The sequence below is a fragment of the Triticum aestivum genome, chromosome 6B (assembly GCF_018294505.1).
Source record: "Triticum aestivum cultivar Chinese Spring chromosome 6B, IWGSC CS RefSeq v2.1, whole genome shotgun sequence".
Taxonomy (NCBI): Eukaryota; Viridiplantae; Streptophyta; class Magnoliopsida; order Poales; family Poaceae; genus Triticum; species Triticum aestivum.
In genome coordinates, this window is record NC_057810.1 from 19,612,007 (window position 1) to 19,636,115 (window position 24,109).

At 42.1% G+C, this 24,109-nt stretch overlaps 1 protein-coding gene across 1 annotated transcript; it reads left to right on the top strand.

The window, feature by feature from the left end:
* The first annotated feature begins 16,090 nt into the window (after window positions 1–16,090).
* LOC123133177 (transcription termination factor MTERF8, chloroplastic) lies at window positions 16,091–17,532 on the top strand. Its single transcript, XM_044552711.1, has one exon. It carries the CDS (start codon window positions 16,169–16,171, stop codon window positions 17,339–17,341), a length of 1,173 nt encoding a protein of 390 aa, XP_044408646.1. The 5' UTR covers window positions 16,091–16,168; the 3' UTR covers window positions 17,342–17,532.
* The last annotated feature ends 6,577 nt before the right edge of the window (window positions 17,533–24,109 follow it).

Below are 24,109 nucleotides of genomic sequence, written 5' to 3' on the forward strand. Positions count from 1 at the left end.
AATCAAAATTTAGGTCCGTGTGTACATACTAACAAGGGCGCAGTGATAGCCACAAACTCCCATACTTGTCTAGCTACAATACAGTAAAAAAAAACAGATGTTGTATTGTCTCCAGTTCATCACAAAAGACACAAGTCTTGTCTTCTACATGCCTACATTTGGCTAAATTATCTCTTGTCAAACTCTTGTTATTATAAATCAACCACAAGAAAACATGGATATTGGGGGGAACTTTAATTTTCCATATATCATCTTTTATCCTAGAGGATATCCCCCCAAAGTTGATTAGTTTGTAAAAGGATTTGATAGTGTAATGGCTGGAAGATTCCAACATCCAAACAGGCTGATCTGGGGAATCAGTCAAAACAACCTGACTAACTACATTAATGAGATCAACAAATCTAGCCATAATCCCCTCATCAACACACCTCCTAAAAGTAAGGTGGAGTTCACCTTCCACCCAGACCCATGCAAGAGTTGCCTCCTGCTGTTGACATATGTCAAACATGTCCCAGAATGAAGTTTTTAAAGAACAGTCACCAGTCCATATATCATGCCAGAAGGAAATACTTTTGCCATTCCCAGGAATCCACCTGTAAAAGTTTTTTGCTGCTGCAAGTGCCCAGGATAAGCTTTTCATGAAAGGAGACCCCAAAGTTGACCTAGTATTGAAGAAGTTGGGGTTACTCGTGTTATATTTGTAGGCCAAAATCTTCTTCCAATCACTCTTTCTATCGTCATAAAATCTTTTCCCCCAGGAAGCCAAAAGGGCCATGTTAAAATCCCTAAGGTTGGGTACCCCCAAACCACCAAATTCTTTCTTTCTGGAGATCAATCCCCAATTAACAAGGTGGTACTTATGGTTTTCTCCCACATTCCCCCAGAAGAAGTGGGACATTTGGGATGTAATCATATCAATGGCCCATTTGGGAAATTTAACAATAGACATTAAGTAGGAAGGAATATTGGCAATGCAAGTAGTAAGTAAGATTAGTTTGCCTCTATAGGAGAGATATCTCCCCAGCCACCCAGCTATATTCTTGATAATTCTTTCTATAATGTGTTGCATATCGTCTCTTCTAAGCTTCTTAAAATGTAAAGGAACTCCTAGATATTTAAAGGGGAAATCCCCAAGTTGGCAACAGAATACTTGAGCAAAATCCTTAGCCATTTGATCAGAGACATTAATAGTATGTAGATCACTCTTGTGAAATTTATTCTTCAAACCAGAAAGTTTCTCAAAACAAGTTAGAATCCATTTAAAACTTTTTGCACAGTCTAAAGAATTGTCAAGGAAGAGGATAGTATCATTAGCATATTGCAGGCTAACCATCCCACTAGGAATGGCATGGGGTAGGAGCCCACAAATTAACCCTCTATTGACAGCTTTATGAAGCATCTTAGAGAAGACATCAGCCGCTAAGTTAAACAGCAAGGGTGAGTGAGGATCCCCTTGTTTCAAGCCTTTTCCCCCAGCAAAGTGGGGGCCATTAGTATCATTAATTCTAACCTGAAAGGTCCCTTGGTGGATAGTGGATAGAACCCAACCCACCCATTTACTACCAAAGCCTCTAGAAAGAAGCATTTCTTCCAAAAAATCCCAGCTAACTCTATCATAGGCCTTTTCATAATCAAGCTTAAGATCAAACCACTAGACCCAGACCTATGAATCTCATGAATAACCTCATGGGCCATAACCACACTTTCCAAAATGAATCTCCCTTTTAATAAAGGCAGTCTGATTAGAAGAAATAAGCTTATAGCAAAGAGAGGACACCCTAGTGGTCATAGCTTTAGAAAAGATCTTGACAACACAATTGCTCAGGCTAATAGGTCTAAAATTCTTCATGTCTCTAGCTTGAGGCACTTTAGGTATGAGGGTAATAATGGCATAGTTCAATTTATACATATCTAAAGTACCATTCTCAAAATCTCTAACCATCCACATAAAATCATTTTTAGTCAGCTCCCAAAAGGTTTGGTAGAATAAAAATGATAGGCCATCAGGGCCAGGAGAACCACTAGCATAAGAACTCATGATGGCTTGTTTAATTTCCTCTTCAGAAAAAGGTTTCTCTAAAAACTCTCTCTCTCTCTCTCTCTCTCCATCACTCACCATCTCATCAATGGACCACAAATCAGTATCCAAATGTATATCAAGTTTAGGTTCAAAAGCAAACAAATCTCTATAGAAAGAAGTAGCCACCTCAAGCATATCATTGGTAGTAGTAACAATCCCATTAGGGCTATTCAGCTTAGAAAGATGATTCTTCCTATGCCTATGATTAGCAACGGCTTGGAAGTAAGCATTGTTCCTGTCACCTTTTAAAAAAATTTCTGTCCCTAGATCTCTGCCATAAAGCAGTTTCCTCTTTTTCCAAATCTCCCTCTAGTTCCTTCTTAATATCCTTCATCCTATCAAAATCAGCTACAGGAAGTTGTTGAGATTCAGATAGGACATCAAGGATATCAAAATCCATAAGGAGTGTTTTCTTCTTCTTTTTTAGAGCTGCTTCTCTGTTAATACTCCACCCTTCTGTTTGTCCTAAGAACCCTAGTTTTAGCCATCCAATTATCAGATGAAGAGACAGAGGAGGACACAGAGTTCCAAGCCTCTGTGACCATCTGGTGAAACCCTGGTTGAGAAAGCCACCATTTTTCAAATCTAAAAGGCTTAGGATTAGATGGGGCTCTTGCCCCAGTGTCAAGAACTAAGGGTGTGTGGTCACTCCCAATTCTAGGGAGTGCTGACAAAGTTGAAAAAGGAAAATGGGTATCCCAGTCCACAAAAGTGAACACCCTATCAAGGATAGCAAAAATTAGGGGAGGAGTTGTTAGACCAAGTAAAAACTCTATTAGAGATAGAAATCTCCATCAGACCCCATCTACTAATCCAATCATTGAATAGAAATGCAGTTTGTTGGTTAACCAGACCACTACTTTTTTCAGCTTCATTCCCCACCAAGTTAAAATCCCCACATATCATGATAGGATATGAAGCATTAGTCAATGTATCATGCAATTCAGCAATAAAGTCAATTTTAAACTTAGGATATGCAGAGCCATAAACCAACACCATTTGCCAAACAAAGCCATCATTCTTGTTTTTAATAGTGGCAACAATAGAAAATCTTTGGTTGATAAAACCAATAACCTCAAAAATGTTTTTCTTAAACCCCAATAGAATTCCTCCGGCAGTATTAGTAGCAGGCATAAAATGCCAAACAAAGTTATCACATCTATCAATAGCTCTGAGGAAATCCTCAAAAATGATCTCTCTTTTAGTTTCTTGAAAACCAATAAAATCAGGAATAGTCTTAGCAATGCTATCACAAAGGCATTGAATTTTCCCAGGTTTTCCAAGACCCCTAATATTCCAAATAAGACCTATCATGGAATTAAGCAATTTTAAAAGGATGAGATAAGCCACAAGGCTTGACCTTAGTTAGGATAGTGGGTGTTTTCCTAAAAGCAACAGCAGTGCCAACTGGCTCAAAGGGAAGGCCACTCACATGTGTACTAACTAAATCATTGTGTTCAATATCTAGATTATCAGGAAGAACAATTTCGGGATTATTGCTGGCAAAAAACAGGCATCTTTCTTTCTCTTCAGCCACCATCTCTTCAATGGTGTGATTTTTTTTAGTCTCATTCCCATTAACTACCAAGTTCATTTGTATCATTTGATCAGCAAGAATGTACTTGTCAATAGTATAAAATGATTTACCTTTAAATGTTTTTGAGACCTCCAAATTTTTCTTCCTCTTGTATGCAGCAGCTTTCTCCATGATGTTTACATTCCCATGTCCTCTGGTAGCAGGTTTCTGTGTCAACACAGGTCCCCATTTAGATCTCTTCTCAGGATTAGTGCCATCTTTCTAAGCTTGGTTAAGTGATTCCAGTAAGGATCTCTTCAGGGTGTCACTCTGCAAGATATGTATGGCCTCAGGAGGGAGAACCCCCAGCTCCTCTTCATTGTGCTCCTCATTTTCAGAATCAGACAGATCCACAGACCTAAGCAAGTCCTCACAATACTCCATATTACCAGATCTCTCCCCAGGCATAAACATAGTGTCATTCTTTCCAGAAGGAACATGAGTTTTTTTAGCCATATTTTCTCCAATCACTATATCATCCACTATCTCAGCTACATCATCATCATTGCATTGTTCCAGTGGCTTGTCTCTATGTTCAGTCATACCCTCATTTCCATCAGAAGATGGGGCATCATGTTTCACCTCAGTCATTGCACAATCCATAATAAAATTTTCCTGATCAGAATCAAGATACTGCTCCACAGGTGAGGTCACCAAACTATGTCCCTTTTGCTTGCTAGTAGACCCATGCTTGGTTGGGAAGTTAGCTTTGTCTACCTCATCAATGGCCAGTCCCCCATCTGCTGATCCATTAGATGCATATTCTCCATGGGTCTCCCTTTCTTCCTCTACTTGGTCTTCCTCAGCTCCTTCAACATCCTCATCACCATCATCAGCCTCATCAACATCAATGACAGAGTCAACTCCACCCACTTGATCAAATCCCTCAATAGTAAAACCTAATAAGAAGAGCTTTTTCTTCATCTCAATCAACCTCTCAAAAGGTATCTTAGTGGGATCTCTACAGGCAATTTTCACCCTAACATTCTCAAAGAAAGTCCTAAACATACCATTCCAATCCACATCTGTAAGAATCCCAAAAAGTGAGTCAATTTGAGAAAACACTTTCCATGTGCACCGTTTGGGAGGAATCCCTTCAATTAGGACCCAGGCTTCAATCAACTCACCGAAAGGTTCACAGGCACCTTTCCATTCAGTCAGTGTGACATTAACATCATGTGGAAGAGAAAAACCAGGCAGCTCAATGAGGGACTCAACTTTCTTCCATGGAGGGAATCTGACCAAAAAGGTCTTGTTTGATAACCCTCTGATCTGCCATGGCCAATGCCTAGTCTTGCAGAAAGTTGCAGTAAGAAGTTCCATCAACTTAGAGCAGTCCACCTCTCCTTTCAGAATGTTAACCACTGCACAATTCTGAAAGTTAAGCCATTTTGACTCAGTAGCTACACATACATCCACATCGTAGAAACTAAGCCCTCGATCTCCACTACCAAAGAAAGCAGCAGTAGGTTGTATTTTTTACCACGATGCACAGTTGTTGACGTTGTGGTTTTGCTGGCAGATGAAACACGCCTTCGGCTTGACACAATTTCCAACATAGTGCCCAGGGGCCCCACAGTTGAAACAAATCATGTCCTTATATCTCGGGTCAAGAACTTGTTCTCAAGGCACGGTTTAAGGACGAGTCCCTTCACTAGTAGAAAATGGAGCTTTAATACCAGTTCATAAGGGTCTTTAATACCGGTTCTGCAACCGGCACTAAAGAGTGGAGACTAAAGCCCCCCCCTTTAGTACCGGTTCGTTACGAACCGCCACTAAAGGCCCACCACGTGGCGTGAGCTCGCGCCGTGGTATGGGGGACCTTTAATACCGGTTGGTGTTACCAACCGGTACTAAAGGTATTTTTTTGATATATTTTTTTCGAAAATTTTGAAAAAAAATGATTTTTTTTTTCGATTTTCAATTTTCTGAATAATTTGATGATTTAGTCTCTAATCGCCCCTCTTAACTACTCAGGTGTGGATCACTCATTCCAAATCGTCTAACTTCCCGACCGGTCACCATCCTCTCACTCCCCCAGCCTGAGCATGCTTAACTTCGGAGTTCTATTCCCCCTACTTTCCAAGTCTGCACTTGTTGTTTTCCTAACAAATGTAAGCTGTAAATCCTATTAACCCTCAGCAGTTTAGCTTGAGCATTAGGTCACACATTTCACCGTTTGAGTTTGAAACTATTTATTCTAAAAAATAGTAATCATTTAGTAACACTTATATTTCTTAAATAAGTTTGACCATAGTTTGACCATAGTTTGACCAGATTTGACCAAAATTCAAAAAATTGAAATAATTATTTAGTAACACTAATATTCTTGAATAAGTATGTAGTAACATTAATACTTCTTGAATAAGTAGTTTGACCATAGTTTGACCAGATTCAACCAAAATTAAAAAAAACTGAAATTTGAGCATATCTTTTCTCCTTTTGGAATTTGAGGATTCTAAAAAATTGCAAACAGGACATAGGCTGTCAAAATCGGATGCGGATTTTCGTGCTGGATTTTTTGATATATTATACGTTTTTTCCGACATCGTATGCAAAAGTTATAGCGGTTTTACATTTTCCCTACACTTTTTGCAAAACATGTCCAAATTTAAGTTTTTTAATTTTCCTAACTAGTAGATGTAGTAATATAACTACATCTCGAAGAATTTTATTTTTTGAATTTTTTATCATTTTCTTTTGTATTTTTCAAAACTAAAATGGCGATATACCTGGGGGGTAGAGATTGAAAATTGGCCCTTAGTACCGGTTTGTGCCACGAACTGTTACTATAGGTCAAACCCCTTTAGTACCGGTTCGTGGCGCGAACCGGTACTAAAGGTTAGCCCTTTAGTACCGGTTTGTGCCATGAACCGGTACTAAAGGTGATCGCGGGGCCCCGGCCTGACGCCAGCCTGCCACCACCCCTTTAGTACCGGTTCGTGGCACGAACCGGTACTAAAGGTTCAAAATGAACCGGCATTAATGCATAGCCGTTCGAACCGGCACTAATGGTACCATTAGTACCGGGCCAAAATCGAACCGGCACTAATGTGTCTCACATTAGGTCCTTTTTCTACTAGTGCTTGCCGGATCCCAACCTCGACGAGGTGATCTCCGGCTGTAGAAACATCACCATCCTCCTCAGAACATACAGTTTTGTGAGGGAGAACCCTCAAATCCACTACCAAATCCTCGACCTGAGTATGAACAGACGAATTAAGTTGATTCACATTCTGCCTCCGGTGTAATCGAAAGTCTCGCAGACGACCTCTCGGTGATAAATCAGCACAAATGTGATGCATACCTATCTCACCTGGCCATGGGCGGGGAGGGGGGGTTCGATGGGTCATCGCTGAGATCGGATCAGTCGGGGCAGTCGATCTACTGACGGCAGCGGGGCCAGACGATCCCTGGTGGAAGGAACTCTGGCGGGATGTTGGCAATCCCCTCCACCGAAGGCGGCCGGATATTGAGCCTGGACGGGTTCACCGTCCTGAAGTTCACCCACCGTGCAACTTGGAGCGGATCCGGCGACTCGGCCTCCTGTATCGCCTAGAAGAGGATCTCCAGATCCGTGCAGCCGTCGTCTTCGATGAAGCATGTGCGCTCGACGAAGTTTGCGCGACGGATGATGTAGAGATGGATCTCCCCCCACTCGTCCCGACCGGGGAAGCGTTCCAGCACCACCCGAGGCATCTCGGTGCAAGCCTCCGGCGAGTTCAGGTCGATCTCGGGCAATGGCACCGCTCCGGGAGGTGGGAGCACCCGCGGCTCCGCAACCCGCGACATTGGCACAAGCCGACGGATCCGAACGCCGCGGCGACACGCTCCAGCCATTCGTGTTCACCGATGGGGATTTGGGGCGGGGAGAGCTCGATGAGGTGTGGGGGTGGGTGGGAGGTCGGGGGATAGCTCGCTTTAATGGCGCCTCAGTCGCTTTGCCTGAGGGGGAGGAGGAGGGGGAAGCCATACTTTGGTATCACTAGATATCGACTCTCTCATAAGCTGATTCACCAATCTAAGTCTTGATCTCTTGATTAATTCAGTTGTTCGGAGACCGTCTTTCCTCGGGACCCATTGGGCCCACTCCTACCATTGCCCACTCGCCCAGGCGCTATTTAAGAAGCTCTAAGCCAAAATCAATGCCCCTCCTGTTGGGGATGCATCAGAAGAGACAACTGTATCCAGAAGGTTCCCATGCCATGATGGTAATACTTGGACTTGAGAACTCTGGCACACAAACTGTTTGGTTTTTGGATTAATCTCCAAGCTTGCCTCGCAAGCAAGGCCTGGTTGAACAAAAGCATGCATTCGCCATGTTCATGATCTTTGCACTTGTCCTTCTTTGCTCTGTGGTATCTGCTTGTGCTACATAAGTGGTGATAAAGCTGCAATATCCACCGACACAGCCAATCCTTACAAATGGTTGAAGACAGTCGTTTCTTCCTAGCCAACTTTGAATGAGAGTACAACATTAATATTCAAAGGAGAGAGCCGTTACTCGGAGCCAGTTTTTTCGCCTCATGATTCCCCAGAATCTGATTCTGGGAAACTGCCCACAGAATCAGCTATCTAGTTCTTTTTATTCCAGTATGTGATTATTGTATGAGTTGTGTGCTGAAATGTATGTAACACCCCTAGACTGAACTGAGTGTTGAATTGCTAACACTTCGTTGTTTCAGACAGTTTCATGTCTTATATGAACACAAAAGCGAGTTACAAATCTCACAAAGTATTTAATATTACAATATAAAACCAAGTTGCAAATATCATAAATTGCTTAATATTACAAGTTAAAAACGAGTTGCAAACTACAAATAGAAGGGGTAATCTTCTTGACGCATACAGCAATAGTTTGTTGACGATGCCATTTCCAAACCAAATGCAAGCATTCCTGCCTCAAATTCCTCGTCTTCTTGTTTTTTTTATCCATCTGCCACAACCACATATATACATTGGAGGTTAACAACAAGATACAATAGCAACAATATAGTAAAGAGAAAAAAAGAGTACTTTTAACTAAGAAACCATCAATCATACAATTTTTTTGTACCAGCCATCAATCCATTCCATCAATTACTACATGTTTGCACCATCCAAATCAACATACAAATTAGCGAACAACTAAGCATACGATTTTTTACAGTGTATTCATAAAGCAACAGAGAGAAAATAGAGATATATGAGGGGGGAGAGGATGAAACATAGTATATGTTGGTCTGAGTGGCGTTTTGAGGGTAAATACCTTGTCTAATAGGGGCAGGTGTTGGAAACGAAATGTTTTCTTTTGAGTGGCTGGCCAGAATTGCGAGAATCGCCAAGTTTCCACGATTCTAAAATGCATTGTGATTGTGGGTTGATTCTAGACGATTCCTAGGCAAGAAATGAGTCTTTTGCGAATATGATTTTTCAAACAGTGATTCTTCATAATCCAGTCAAAAGAGTGGGCCCTCGGTGGGTCAACTCTAGACCAATATGGAACTTTGGCTGGCCTTTTTTTCCGGATGGGTCGCGCCTTGGCCCATCTGAAATTGGCTTCTCTCCTACGCGGGCCTCTCTTGCCGATTCTGTACAATACTTCCTATTGTTGCCTTGTCGAAAAAAAAACAAAAAAACTTGCTATTGTTGCCGGTGGGTTCTTCTATTCTGCTCGTAAGTCGCACGCGTACCCCCGGTTCGCCCGCTGCATACATGGGCCGGCCCAACTATCTCATGTCCGCTTTTAGGAAGATTCTAGAGCTTTCCCAAAATGGTTTACTTTTTTTCTTATTATCTCTCCTGTTTTTTCTTTTATTTGTTGTTTTCCCTTTCTCATTAAATTTCCTATTTTCATCTTTTCTTTTTTATATTTTTCATTTTTCTTTCCAAATTTCACAAACATTTACTGAAATCCGTTAATATATTTTCCAAATAGGTGAATATTTTCTAAAATTCAATAATTTGTTTCAAATAGGGTAAACATTTCTTGTATACAAAATTTGTTCATCAAATTAAAAATTGTTCATATTATGCTGAAATTGCGAACATTTTTAAAATTCGTGAAGTTTTTTTCTAAATTGTGAACATTTTTGAACTCACAAATAATTTTTGAATTCGTGAACATTTTTTGAAACCATGAACAGTTCTTGGAATCATAAATTTTAAAAATATTCTTGATATCATGAACATTGTTTAAATTCATGATCATTTTCTTGATATAATGAATATTGTTTAAATTAACGAACATTTTTTATTAATTTGTGAACATTTTTTAAATCATGATTTTTTTTTCAAATTTCACAAATATTTATTTTGTAATTGCGTACATTTTTGGTATATTTTCTAAAAATTCATGAATATTTTTTTGAATACACGGACATTTTTCTTGAAATGGCATATATTTTTAGATTCTTTGAGCATTTATCTTTTCGCGAACATTTTTAAAGTCATAATTATTTTTTAAATTCACGAACAGTTTTTCACAAGTTGCCACTATTTAGAAATCCTGTTTTGTTTTGAAAAAGGGAATAACTGCAAACAAAAAGAAGAAAACAAAAAAGAAACAAAGGGGCTTCCCGCCCCGCAGATTGGCAGTCCCATGAGGGCGTGCGGGGGAGGGACGGTGGGGGTGCACGCTTCCCTGGTTCCGGGTGCGCTGGTCGCCATAAAGGAGGTCCCGTCACCAGCACTGCTTCTTGAGATGTGTCCAGGATGCTGACATGGTGCCACTAATCTAGCCCATCCAAATTTTCGGTTCACCGAGCTCTCCTCTTCATCACGCTCTCACATTGGAGTAGATGTAGTGAATGAAGTGCTTTGGCTGAGCTCACTATTGTTGTGCACAGGGTGACGACGATCGCCATTGCTGATGTGCTCGGTAAGGGTACATGGACCAGGCCACCATGATAACCAGGGGAGCAGCAGTAACAACAACAATGCCAGCTCTCACCGCCTGAAATCCCATACGCCTAAAATTCTGGCAATGAGGTACTAGTAGCACTGTACTTTCTCCGGAGCATATTCGGCAAGGTTATTTACCAACTCAACTTTTACAGAACAGAAAAATGGGTCTAACAATCAGAGATCCAATTCAATACTAGTAGAACGCCTGTGCGAGCTCATTTTTCCTTATAGGTCCGGACGTGTTCGGGTATTAAACAGACGCTTAGTAGGCTCTCCAAAATTCAACCGTCTGGACAGTCCGGGCTCCCTGAAATTCAGACCATATATGAGGAAAGAAATGTGGTTTTTCAGACTATCCACCATATTATCTCCAACACACGGTCCCAACAGAAAAACCCCACCCCACAATGCATCGCCCCCCTTATTTTTTTTCCTGCCAGGCGCTCCCTTTCTCGCCCCTGCTGTAGCGGGACATTTCTCGCTGGAGCCTCCTTCTTTAAAATTAAGTACCACCCACCTCACCTTCACCATGCATTGCAAATGAGATGATTTTTTTCAAATTTACAATATAATAAAGTTGATTAAACTAACACACACTATTGATACAAAAAAATAACTATAGAGATTAGTCTCAAAGGTCCTTTCAACTTTGCCAATGCACAATGACATGTAAGGTAAGTGACAACCTGAGTGTATTCCTAGTCATCAATAAGCTCCACCTCCAGCCCAGATATCATTCACTGCTAGAAGGGAAAGTTGATGTTCTTCTCTTTCTCGTCCTTCCCTACATCTTCTAGTTCTAATCTCTTCGCCAACCCGTTTTGGTGGCCCCAACCAGCAGCACGTCAACATGAGCGCGTTTGTTAGCAACGCCTCATCATCTTCTTCTTCCTCCTTCCTCGCCAGTTTTAATTATCATTCCTACTTATTTTTATAATACTCTTTCTTTCTTGTTTCGCTTTTTTTAACACTCTTTCCTTCTCCAACACCATGGACCACTTGGTCGCTTTAGTTCTTTATTCCTACTTATTCTTGGAGCACTCTCCCTTTCAACAATAGGATGAACCATCTGGCCACTGCAGTGTCGTGTTGTCCTTATCCATGAACATTTCCACAACCGTCGACGTTTGAACATCCTGTAGAGCATACTCGTCATCCATCTTGGTGAACGCTAGGTCGTTCATGTCGCGGGCCCATGGTGACCATTGTCCATATTGGCAAGTGCTGCTCGGCCATGTTGTTGAGAGCCTATTGATCGTCCCTGCCGACCAGCGCTTTCAAAATTATTCAACACGATGAAATGCTTACTTAACTTATTAATTATACAAATAATTAACAGACTACCTAATTCTTCGCATGCCTAATTAACTGCCAATCAAATCAACTAATTATCCTAATCGGGAAAAAATCTCTACTTCTAAGGCCCTGTTTGGTTCATAAGTGCTAGGACTTTTTCTAGTCCCAACAAAAAGTCGCTAATCCCTAAAAAGTCACTACCTGTTTGGTTCCTGGGACTAAACATGGACTAAAAGACAATGTTACAACTAAAAGTCCCAAAAAGACTCTCCCTCAGGGTCTTTTTTCATAAGTCCCAAATGCCCACTTTAAGTCCCTATCAGTCCCCCCTGTTTGGTTTAGATGGGACTAAAAGGGACTTTTTTAAGTCCCTACACCAATAAGTTCCTATAAACAAACATCCCCTAGTTATATGTAGGCTTAATTAAGTGTCTACCTAAACCATTAATTGCCTTAATGACTTGGTTTCAAAATTGATTCGGTGCAAAAATAAATTTCTATTTAAATGGAGCTAATTAAATGCATACATAATTAATTGTCTAGCTAATTAATTGCATTAAAGGATTGATTTTCAAATTGATTCAGTGCTCGATTTCTAAAAAAATCTATGAATGGTTGCTACGAATGACGACGACTATCGAGTATTGTAGGACACATCTCCTTAACGAATTTCTTGACATTTGAATGGACATACTTGATTTGAGAATGTAGCATATGTCTGACTCTGTGTATTAATGACAAGAAATATAATATGAACGTGTCCACGAACACATGTACGCGGTGGTCTGACGACCTACAATCCGCCACGGTCGTCCTCGACGCCTGATGCATGCCTTGGCATTCTCGAGTATCACACCGTTGTCAGGCCTGGCCATGACATCCTCCATAGTGTCGTGCAGGGCCCTCAGTAGGAGTGCGCGGATGCGTACGCCTACAAGTAAAAGATACGTTATTTTTGTTGTTTACGAAACTTATGATAGCCAATTAATAGTGGAGATAATAAGGATAATAATAATAATAAATAACATAATGCACAGGATTAATGATTTGTTATCGAGGAATATCTCAATTTGATTTGGAAGGTTATCGAGGAAAAATTACGTCTATAATTTAGGAAGGTGATCTCACGTATATGATGTGAGTTATGAATTCTTAATTACCTATTATTTACGTGATTGAAATGAATCAGAACTTGCTGAAGTAAGCACGGAATAAGATTTTCTCTTTAATAAGATATGGAATAAGATTTTCTCTTTAATAAGATTCGGGGTTTTAATGTGAAGGAGACGAAAAACTAATTGGGGGGCTGGTGGGAGGTGAGACGAAGAAAAACCGGACGAAAATAAACCATACCAGGCTACCAACTCCTCCATTAGGAGTAGAGATTACCAACTCCTAATGAAGCACTTGGTAGCCTGGTACGGTTTATTTTCGTCTGGTTTTTCTTCGTCCCACCTCCCACCACCTCCTCCCATTCCGGTTCCACCGATTTTCACCTTCCTCCATAGAAAAAAAACGTTTTGCCTGTCAAACAGAAACAGTCGTGCGAGCGGCTTTTCTCCCCTATTGCCCTCACACGCACTAGGGTTCCTTGCGCCGCCCCCGCCGCCGCCGCAGGCGAACTCCTCGACCAACCCAACCTCCTGCCTGTCCGCCCCATTCCCTTCCCGCTCACCGTAGTTGCCCCCGCCTTCCCCTCCGGTCCTCACCGAGAAACCTATGAGTCGCCAACGTGCACGCCCTGCCGTCCCTGTCTCCGACACCCACCTCGTCCAACCGGAGGCTACTCCCCTCAACGCGGCTGCCGCAAGAGTAGCCGTAGGAGCCTGACATGGTGACTCGCCTACGATGGTGACTATGACGGGTGTGACGCGCTTGCGCTGGATATGGTGACCGTGATAGCTGACACGTGCAGACTCCGTTGACTGCAACGAAGCAACGCACCAGCGACCATGACCTTGATGAGAGGTAGCCGATGGAGTGAAAACCGCCTTCTCCATGGCCTCTGGTTGCTTCCCGATCCATCCGAGATTCGTCTGACATGCTGGCGAGATGCATGCTTCTGGTGTGCAGCGCACATAGTAAGTATATGTGTCGCTCGCACGTCCTTGAGCCCGTTCATCATCGTGTGTTCCGCTTGAGGAGCAAGCAACATTATCCTTGTTAATTAGCTAGGGTTCTTGCGCTTGGTTTCTTGGCTTCACACAAAGCGATTTCATTTTGACCTCGTAGTTTCTTTCTGGCTTGATCAATACGGCTGTTTAATTATAAGTCTAATAAATCCATACCTTCTCTAAAGCATTCAGTTTTAATAAGATTCAGGGTTTTAATGTGAAGGAGACGAAAAACCAGTTGGGGGGCTGGTGGAAGGTGAGACGAAGAAAACCGGACGAAAATAAACCGTACCAGGCTACCAACTCCTCCATTAGGAGTAGAGATTACGGAACTTGTGATAGCCAAATAATAGTGGAGATAATAATAATAATAATAATAATAATAATAATAATAATAATAATAATAATAATAATAATAATAATAATAATAATAATAATAATAATAATAATAATAATAATAATAATAATGCACATGATTAATGATTTGTTAATGAGGAATATCTCATTTTGTTTTGGAAGGTTATCGAGGAAAAATTACGTCTACAATTTAGGAAGGTAACCTCACATATATGGTGTGAGTTATGAATTCTTAATTACCTATTATTTACGTGATTGAAATGAATCAGAACTTGTCGAACTAAGAACGGAACAAGATTTTCTCTTTAACAAGATTCGGGTTTTTAATGTAAAGGAGACGAAAAACCAGTTGGTGGGGCTGGTGGGAGGTGAGACGAAGAAAAACCGAACGAAAATAAACCGTACAAGGCTACCAAGTCCTCCATTAGGAGTAAAGATTACGAAACTTGTGATGGCCAATTAATAGTGGAGATAATGATAATAATAATAATAATAATAATAATAATAATAATAATAATAATAATAATAATAATAAAAATAACATAATGCACAAGATTAATGATTTGTTATTGAGGAATATCTCATTTTGTTTTGGAAGGTTATCGAGGAAAAATCATGTCTATAATCTAGGAAGGTGACCTCACATATATGATGTGAGTTATGAATTCTTAATTACCTATTATTTTCATGATTGAAATAAATCAGAACTTGCCGAACTAAGAACAGAACAAGATTTTCTCTTTAACAAGATTCGGGTTTTTAATGTGAAGGAGACGAAAAACCAGTAGGTGGGGCTGGTGGGAAGTGAGACGAAGAAAAACCGGACAAAAATAAACCGTACCAGGCTACCAGCTCCTCCATCAGGAGTAAAGATTACGAAACTTGTGATAGCCAATTAATAGTGGAGATAATAATAATAATAATAATAATAATAAATAACATAATGCACATGATTAATGATTTGGTATTGAGGAATATCTCATTTTGTTTTGGACGGTTATCAAGGAAAAGTTACGTCTATAATTTAGGAAGGTGATCTCACATATATGGTTTGAGTTATGAATTCTTAATTACCTATTATTTACGTGATTGAAATGAATCAGAACTTGTCAAAGTAAGCACGGAACAAGATTTTCTCTTTAATAAGATTCGGGTTTTTAATGCGAAGGAGACGAAAAACCAGTTTGTGGGGCTGGTGGGAGGTGAGACGAAAAAAAACCGGACGAACATAAACCGTACCAAGCTACCAACTCCTTCATTAGAAGTAGAGATATATATACAACGTGACACTATAAACCGATGAGAGTAAATAAACGGGGCTGGGGTCGACCCGACCAATGAAACATTAACACTTCATAAACGTTGGGCGCCATGTTTAGCGCTCATTTTCCTTAACTGGGAAAGGGAATTGTTTCGCGCCGTCGCTAGCCCATTCGACAAACGGGCTCAGATCCGACAAACTGGGAAAGGGAAACTGCTTGCAGTTTGCGCGATCGAAACAGTGCTAGATTTACTACTTGTGGTCGGGCGGTATGCTTTTTTACCTTATTAGTGAAGTCATCACAGATAAAAAGGAAGATAAAAGCTCAGTTACATATTTTGGAGACAATTACAATTTTTTTGAGAGTAGTGAAAAGTTCAATTACTTTGAGAAGAAAAAGAAAACTCCACTGTAAACTCTTCACTGTACGAGTTGCTGCAGCCCAGCCCAGCCGAGCCCAGCCCATCTCATCGTCAGACGAGCGAGACTGACAAGTGGGGTCACTTGGTCAGCATCCAGGTCGAACCAGACCACTTCACCCATCTCCTCCAGCACAAGCCCTTCCGCCGCCGCCGGCGCCGCCGCGACGTCGCGCCGCCATGCTGCGCCTCCGTAGCTGCATCCTCGCTCGTATCCTCTCGTACCCCTCCGCCTCGCCCGCCGCCTCCATCCACCGACTGCTCTCCGCGGCCGCGGCCGCGCCCGCCGTTTCCCCAGAAGACCCTAGTAGCTTCGCCGTGGAGGAGTACCTCGTCTCCACCTGCGGCCTCACCCGCCCGCAGGCCGTCAAGGCCATCCCCAAGCTCTCCCACCTCAAGTCCCCCGCTAATCCCGACGCCGTCCGCTCCTTCCTCGCTGGCCTCGGCCTCTCCGGCGCCGATGTCGCCGCCGTCGTCGCAAAGGACCCGCAGTTACTCTGCGCCAGCGTGGAGAAGATCCTGGCCCGTAACGTCGACGAGCTAACCGGCCTCGGCCTCTCGCGTAACGACATCAAGCGGCTCATCTCGCTCACGTCCGGCGGCGGCCATTTCCGCTGCAGAGCCATCGTCCCCAAGCTGCAGTACTACCTGCCCCTCTTCGGCTCCCCCGAGAACCTCCTCCGGGCTCTGAGCCGCAGTTTCTACCTCATCGGCGTCGACATCGAGAGGACGATCAAGCCAAACGTCGCGCTCCTGCAGGAGTGCGGGCTAGGTGCTTGTGATATTGCCAAGCTGTGCCGCTACGCACCGAGGATGCTCAACACCAGCCTGGAAAGCATCCAGGCTATGGTGGAGTGCGCCGAAGGCCTTGGTGTGCCCCGTGGCTCTGCAATGTTCAAGCACGTGCTGGATGCCGTCTCGTTCCTAAGTGAGGAGAAGATCGCCACCAAAGTGGACTACCTCAAGAAGACGTTCAGGTGGTCAGATGCTGAGGTGGGCATTGCTTTGTCTAGGGCTCCATCGCTGCTGAGGCGTTCTAAGGATGCACTGCAGAGCAAATCAGAGTTCCTTATCTCTGAGGTCGGGTTGGAACCGGAGTACATTGCTCAACGACCAGCAATGCTCAATTATAGCTTGGATGGCCGGCTCAGGCCCCGGTACTATGTTGTAAAGTTTCTTAAGGCAAATGGATTGCTAGCTCGCGAGCGGGACTACTATTCAGTTTTCAGTCATGTCGAGAAGGTATTTGTTCAGAGGTACATATGCCCTTACAAGGAGGCTGCGCCACACCTCGCTGAAGACTATGATGCTGCACACAGCGGGGAAGTGCCAGCTAATTTCAAATTCACATGAGCCAAGAACGGGCAATGAAAATTGGTAACTTTGTATGACATGGCAGAGTTTTCACTATAAGCTGGTAATTCACATTAGTATTTTCTTCGTCCTAAATGGATGTTGGTTTTCTGTTGTAGTATCTCTGCCACTGGCACATACTGGTTTGGTCATTGTTAATGACTAATGAAACTGATAATTTAATTCCTGAACCCCGAGGTGTTGTCATTCAGTAGACAAGAAAGCATTGCCTACGATCTCTGAAAAATGAGGGTCAATGGATATATTATGTGTTTCCAACTTCCGTATAGGACAATGAAATAAAGCAATAGAATTGTCCTGCATCATTTTGCACTATGTATATCAGTATGGTTTCCGTTCATTCCAGCTTCTCTGTTTCCATTTCCTTTTCATTGTCTTTTGCTTTCCACCGTTGTAAGTTCAGTATTTTATATCTAAATTGTGCTTAGAAAATATGTTTCTGTTGGGTACCTTTTATGCCTTTTGATTTCTTTCCCTTATCCTTCTAAGATCAATTATCTTTGTTCCTAAATCCTGTAACTGAATTTTACTTCTGCTATGGAAACTTTCAATCTTGAAAAGTTGATCTATTTGAATTAGTTCCATCATTTACATCTGTCATTGATCATCAAAACTAAACCAATAAAAGTGACATGAGTTAGTCTTGTCATTTTTGCCAAACAAACCTAGGTTATATTATACATACATACGGAGGTTTCAGTAACTAGAGAGAACAGTTTGGTTGGTAACTAGTTTCATTTTTTGTGCATTGCGAGCTACAGCAGGTCAACGGTTCATTACTTGATGCTTGCTATGAAAAACTGTACATTTTTTCTTCAGGCCGATTATTCCAGAAGGAAAAAACGTGTACTTTTACACTAATGTTCTATGTGCGGCTGGGTGGGAGAACTCTCTAGTCCTCTGTTGCCCGCATTTTTTTTCTCTAGAAGTTGGGGTTCAATGGGAGTGAGGGAAACAACTGGTTTGCAGGGTTAACACTTCTTTTTCTTTTTTTGTCTTGCCGTGTGATTATTCGTGGAGTATTCATTTGTTGTTCTAGTGCATCTTAATTCTTAACTCTGTTGGCATTCTTAACTCTGTTGCGGCCTCCTACAGTTGTCGTTCTTAGCTCTGTGGTTTCTGCTGGTGCTCTCTTTTCTCTCTGGTTTTTGACTCGTAAGAAGAATGGTTTCAGAAAGAAATGTGATTTTAGCTTAGCCTTCTGGAATATTATTTCAGACCGGCATGAAGCTGAACTAAGTTTAGCCATTTCCAGGTCTGATCTAAGCTCTTTCTAGGCTGGAATGAATGGATGGGGACTGCATCTGCACCTTCTTCATCTTAACCTTAACTAGTCTTGGCATTTCAGATGTGCTCTGAAGTGTGTTTGATTTGGAACAGATTGATGCAACTGATAGTTGATTGATTCATCACTGTTTTGCCTCTGTCCCTGTCTCCCTGACCGAGCTTTAGTCCGGCGTGCAAAAGGTATAGTCTGCACATATAGATTGTTACTAGTAAAAGGGCCTGTGCGTTCCAACAGGAGAAAAAAAATCACAATTTTCAATGGTTATGACAACATTTTGCTGCATTACTCAGATACACTATCACTCTCTTTCTCATTGCATGTGCTGGCCCAGGTGGGGCGGTTCCCAAACGTAGACGGCCTAGGTGGGGGGATCCCCCTGTCTAAAACGTATTTTTCAAGCCGCTATTGCATGCAGGTTTCCTATTTGGCGCGTAGCGACCTAGAGTGTACTCCTTCCTGCCTTGGACCCAGTTTTGGGCCGGCCCATTTTCTGCTTTCTTCCTCATCGGTTTTGGGAAGGTCACTAGTTTTTTCTTTTTTGTCTTTCTTTTCTGTTTTTTTTGTGAACATCTTTTCAAATTTGTGAATATTTTCGTGTAATCCTGAACAAATTCTCATAATCATAAACATTTTTTAAACTCATGACATATTTGAGATCGTGAACAATTTTAAATTCGTGAATATTTTTACAAATTTGCGCCTATTTTTAAATCATGAACATTTTTTGAATTCATAAACATTTAATACTATATGCAAATATTTTTATAAACCTGTGAACATTTTTTAACTATTTTTTTTGAATCGGGGATCAATTTTATAATTGACGAACATTTTTCTGAAAATTGGTGGAACAATTTTAAAAATTCACTAAGATTTTTTTGATTTAACAAACATTTTTTGAAATGCATGATCACTTTTTGAATACGCGAATATTTATGAATCAATAAACTATTTTGTAATTCATCAATAGCTTTTGATTTTTAGGATTTTTTTTAAATTCACGAATTTTCTTGAATTGGCGAAAAGTTTGTTCAAAATTAATATTTTTTAATACACAATTGTTTTTCAAAATCCTGAACTTTTTTTGCTCAAAATTGTGATTTTTTTTTCAAAATAACGAACAGTTTTTGAATCCACAATTTTTTTTGTTTTATTGAACATTTTATTAGAAAGATCTTATTTTTTTAAATTTGGGATGCTGTTTGAAATCCCATTTTGTTTAAAGTAGAAAAAAACAAATACCGAAAAGAAAAATAGAAAACCAAATTGAAAAACAGGCTGCCCACACATGGGTCGGCCCAAACGGACGCAATGCGTCTTCTCCTAGCGAGGAGAGCGCCGTATAGGATGTTCCTACTGCATGGGCCGGTCCAGGTGGTTGATTTCCCTGTGCGAAACGTTTTTTTTTGTGTGTCACTTATAGGTTGCATATCCCTAAAAAAACTTATAGATGGCATCGACGGGTAGTATTTACAAGTTTGCAGGCAATTTCGTGACGGACGGACAGAAGCACTAATCCCTTTAGTAGTAGGTATACCGTATACATGAGGAATGAGTTTGCATACCAACAAAATACCGGCAGGATGGGGCTATGACATTTGGTATTGGCAGAACCTGAAGAAGTAGGTATTCTACACTTGTGTGCACCCAGAATCTCACTCGACGGCGATTCCATGAAGCTACAGGAAATTAGCACTACCTCCTTCAAATTTTCATTAACTGAAATAGAGTTTTCTTTTCTAGATTTCTAGATTCCTATTGTTTCTATCCCTGCAAAATCAACAGGGGTCTACATAGGATCAAATTTCTAAAGACTATTATTGTACTCCTACAAAGTTATTTCCATGAGATTTGTCTGATTTGTTTTTGAGAATCACTGGGGGAGAGTTCTTCCACCTGAATATATTGCTTAAAAAGCGGCCAAAGCCGAGAGTCACCCCTTGGGCTTTAGCTAAAATCAGATTGAAAACCTTAACAAGTTGACCTCGTTTACTAGGGAAACCGGGCAAAAACCGTACAACAAAATTAAAGAAGAGAAGAAATGTCACGACATAGCTAGCATATTGACGACCATCACCACGAGAGGCCAAAGTAGACGAGGGGTGCTGCCGATGGATCACAATACCAAGACTCTACAAACAACCGAATGCACTGCATCGGCATATGTGCCAAACCCCATGGCACAACAGAGGAACATCCACAATCAACGAGTGCCAAACCATAACACGAACCTTGACTAGGACCTCCACCATGACAGACCAGAATGATTAACAAGTTGGGGAGGCATCATTGTGTCGCCATTGAGCAAAGGTGAACCCAAACGACACCAGGAGCCCGAAGCTTGCAACAACTCAATGACAACCAAAGGGAGGATCTTGAGCATACACAACAACAGGAGGAGACCACGCGAAGGGCAGCCAAAGAGAAACAGATGAAGAACACACCACCGTCAACCCCAAGCTGGGTGCACCACCACGACCACCAAACGCACCACCCTCAACCACACACAACAACAGAAAGCCGTCGTTTGCGCCTCCAAGACGACACCTCCAAGGAGGTAGTGAAGGAAATATGCCCTAGAGGCAATAATAAAGTTATTATTTATTTCCTTATTTCATGATAAATGTTTATTATTCATGCTAGAATTGTATTAACCGGAAACATGATACATGTGTGAATACATAGACAAACATATAGTCACTAGTATGCCTCTACTTGACTAGCTCATTAATCAAAGATGGTTATGTTTCCTAACCATAGACATGTGTTGTCATTTGATTAACGGGATCACATCATTAGGAGAATGATGTGATTGACATGACCCATTCAGTTAGCCTAGCACTTGATCGTTTAGTATGTTGCTATTGCTTTCTTCATGACTTATACATGTTCCTATAACTATGAGATTATGCAACTCCCGTTTACCGGAGGAACACTTTGGGTGCTACCAAACGTCACAACGTAACTGGGTGATTATAAAGGAGTACTACAGGTGTCTCCAAAGGTACATGTTGGGTTGGCGTATTTCGAGATTAGGTTTTGTCACTCCGATTGTCGGAGAGGTATCTCTGGGCCCTCTCGGTAATGCACATCACTATAAGCCTTGCAAGCATTACAACTAATGAGTTAGTTGTGAGATGATGTATTACATAACGAGTAAAGAGACTTGCCGGTAACGAGATTGAACTAAGTATTGGATACCGACGATCAAATCTCGGGCAAGTAACATACTGATGACAAAGGGAACAACGTATGTTGTTATGCGGTTTGACCGATAAAGATCTTCGTAGAATATGTAGGAACCAATATGGGCATCCAGATTCCTCTATTGGTTATTGACCGAGAATAGTTCTAGGTCATGTCTACATAGTTCTCGAACCCGTAGGGTCCGCACGCTTAACATTTCGATGACAGTTTTATTATGAGTTTATAAGTTTTGATGTACCGAAGTTTGTTCGGAGTCCCGGATGTGATCACGGACGTAACGAGGAGTCTCGAAATGGTCGAGACATAAAGATCGATATATTGGAAGCCTATATTTGGACATCGGAATCGTTCCGGGTGAAATCGGCATTTTACCGGAGTACCGGGAGGTTACTGGAACCCCCCGGGGGGTTATTGGGCCTACATGGGCCTCGAGGGAGAAGAGGGAAGGAGGCAGGAGGGGGCCACGCACCCCTCCCCTTCCTAGTCCGAATAGGATAAGGGAAGGGGGCGGCGCCCCCCCTTCCTTCCCCTCTTCCTCCTCTTTCCCCCTTCTCCTATTCCAACTAGGAAAGAAGGGAGTCCTACTCCCGGTGGGAGTAGGACTCCCCCCTTGGCGCGCCCTCCTTGGCCGGCCCTCCCCTTGCTCCTTTATATACGGGGGCAGGGGGGCACCCCACAACAACACAAGTTGATCTACGGATCGTTCCTTAGCCGTGTGCGGTGTCCCCCTCCACCATATTCCACCTCGGTCATATCGTCGCGGAGTTTAGGCGAAGCCCTGCGCCGGTAGAGCATCATCATTGTCACCACGCCGTCGTGCTGACGGAACTCATCCCCGAAGTTTTGCTGGATCGGAGCCCGGGGATCGTCATCGAGCTGAACGTGTGCTGAACTCGGAGGTGCCGTACGTTCGGTACTTGGATCGGTCGGATCATGAAGACGTACGACTACATCAACCGCATTGTGCTAACGCTTTCGCTTACGGTCTACGAGGGTACGTGGACAACACTCTCCCCTCTCGTTGCTATGCCATCACCATGATCTTGCGTGTACGTAGGAATTTTTTTGAAATTACTACGTTCCCCAACAGTGGCATCCGAGCCTGGTTTTATGCGTTGATGTTATATGCACGAGTAGAACACAAGTGAGTTGTGGGCGATACAAGTCATACTGCTTACCCGCATGTCATACTTTGGTTCGGCGGTATTGTGAGATGAAGCGGCCCGGACCGACATTACGCGTACGCTTACGCGTGACTGGTTTCACCGTTGCGAGCACTCGTGCTTAAAGGTGGCTGGCGGGTGTTTGTCTCTCTCACTTTAGCTGAATCGAGTGTGGCTACGCCCGGTCCTTGCGAAGGTTAAAACAGCACCAACTTGACGAACTATCGTTGTGGTTTTTATGCGTAGGTAAGAACGGTTCTTGCTAAAGCCCGTAGCAGCCACGTAAAATTTGCAACAACAAAGTAGAGGACGTCTAACTTGTTTTTGCAGGGCATGTTGTGATGTGATATGGTCAAGACGTGATGCTATATTTTATTGTATGAGATGATCATGTTTTGTAACCGAAGTTATCGGCAACTGGCAGGAGCCATATGGTTGTCGCTTTATTGTATGAAATGCAAACGCCCTGTAATTGCTTTACTTTATCTCTAAGCGGTAGCGATAGTCGTAGAAGCAATAGATGGCGTAATGACAACGATGCTACGATGGAGATCAAGGTGTCGCGCCGGTAACGATGGTGATCACGACAGTGCTTCGAAGATGGAGATCACAAGCAGAAGATGATGATGGCCATATCATATCACTTATATTGATTGCATGTGATGTTTATCCTTTATGCATCTTATCTTGCTTTGATTGACGGTAGCATTTTAAGATGATCTCTCACTAATAATCAAGAAGTGTTCTCCCTGAGTATGCACCGTTGCGAAAGTTCTTCGTGCTGAGACACCACGTGATGATCGGGTGTGATAGGCTCTACGTTCAAATACAACGGGTGCAAAACAGTTGCACACGTGGAATACTCAGGTCATACTTGACGAGCCTAGCATATACAGATATGGCCTCGGAACACGGAGACCGAAGGGTCGAACGTGAATCATATAGTAGATATGATCAACATAGTGATGTTCACCATTGAAACTACTCCATCTCACGTGATGATCGGACATGGTTTAGTTGATTTGGATCACGTGATCACTTAGATGACTAGAGAGATGTCTGTCTAAGTGGGAGTTCTTAAGTAATATG

What these genes read in the sequence shown, in the direction of transcription:
- LOC123133177 (XM_044552711.1), top strand. Translation starts at nt 16,169, where the DNA reads ATGCTGCGCCTCCGTAGCTGCATCCTCGCTCGTATCCTCTCGTACCCC.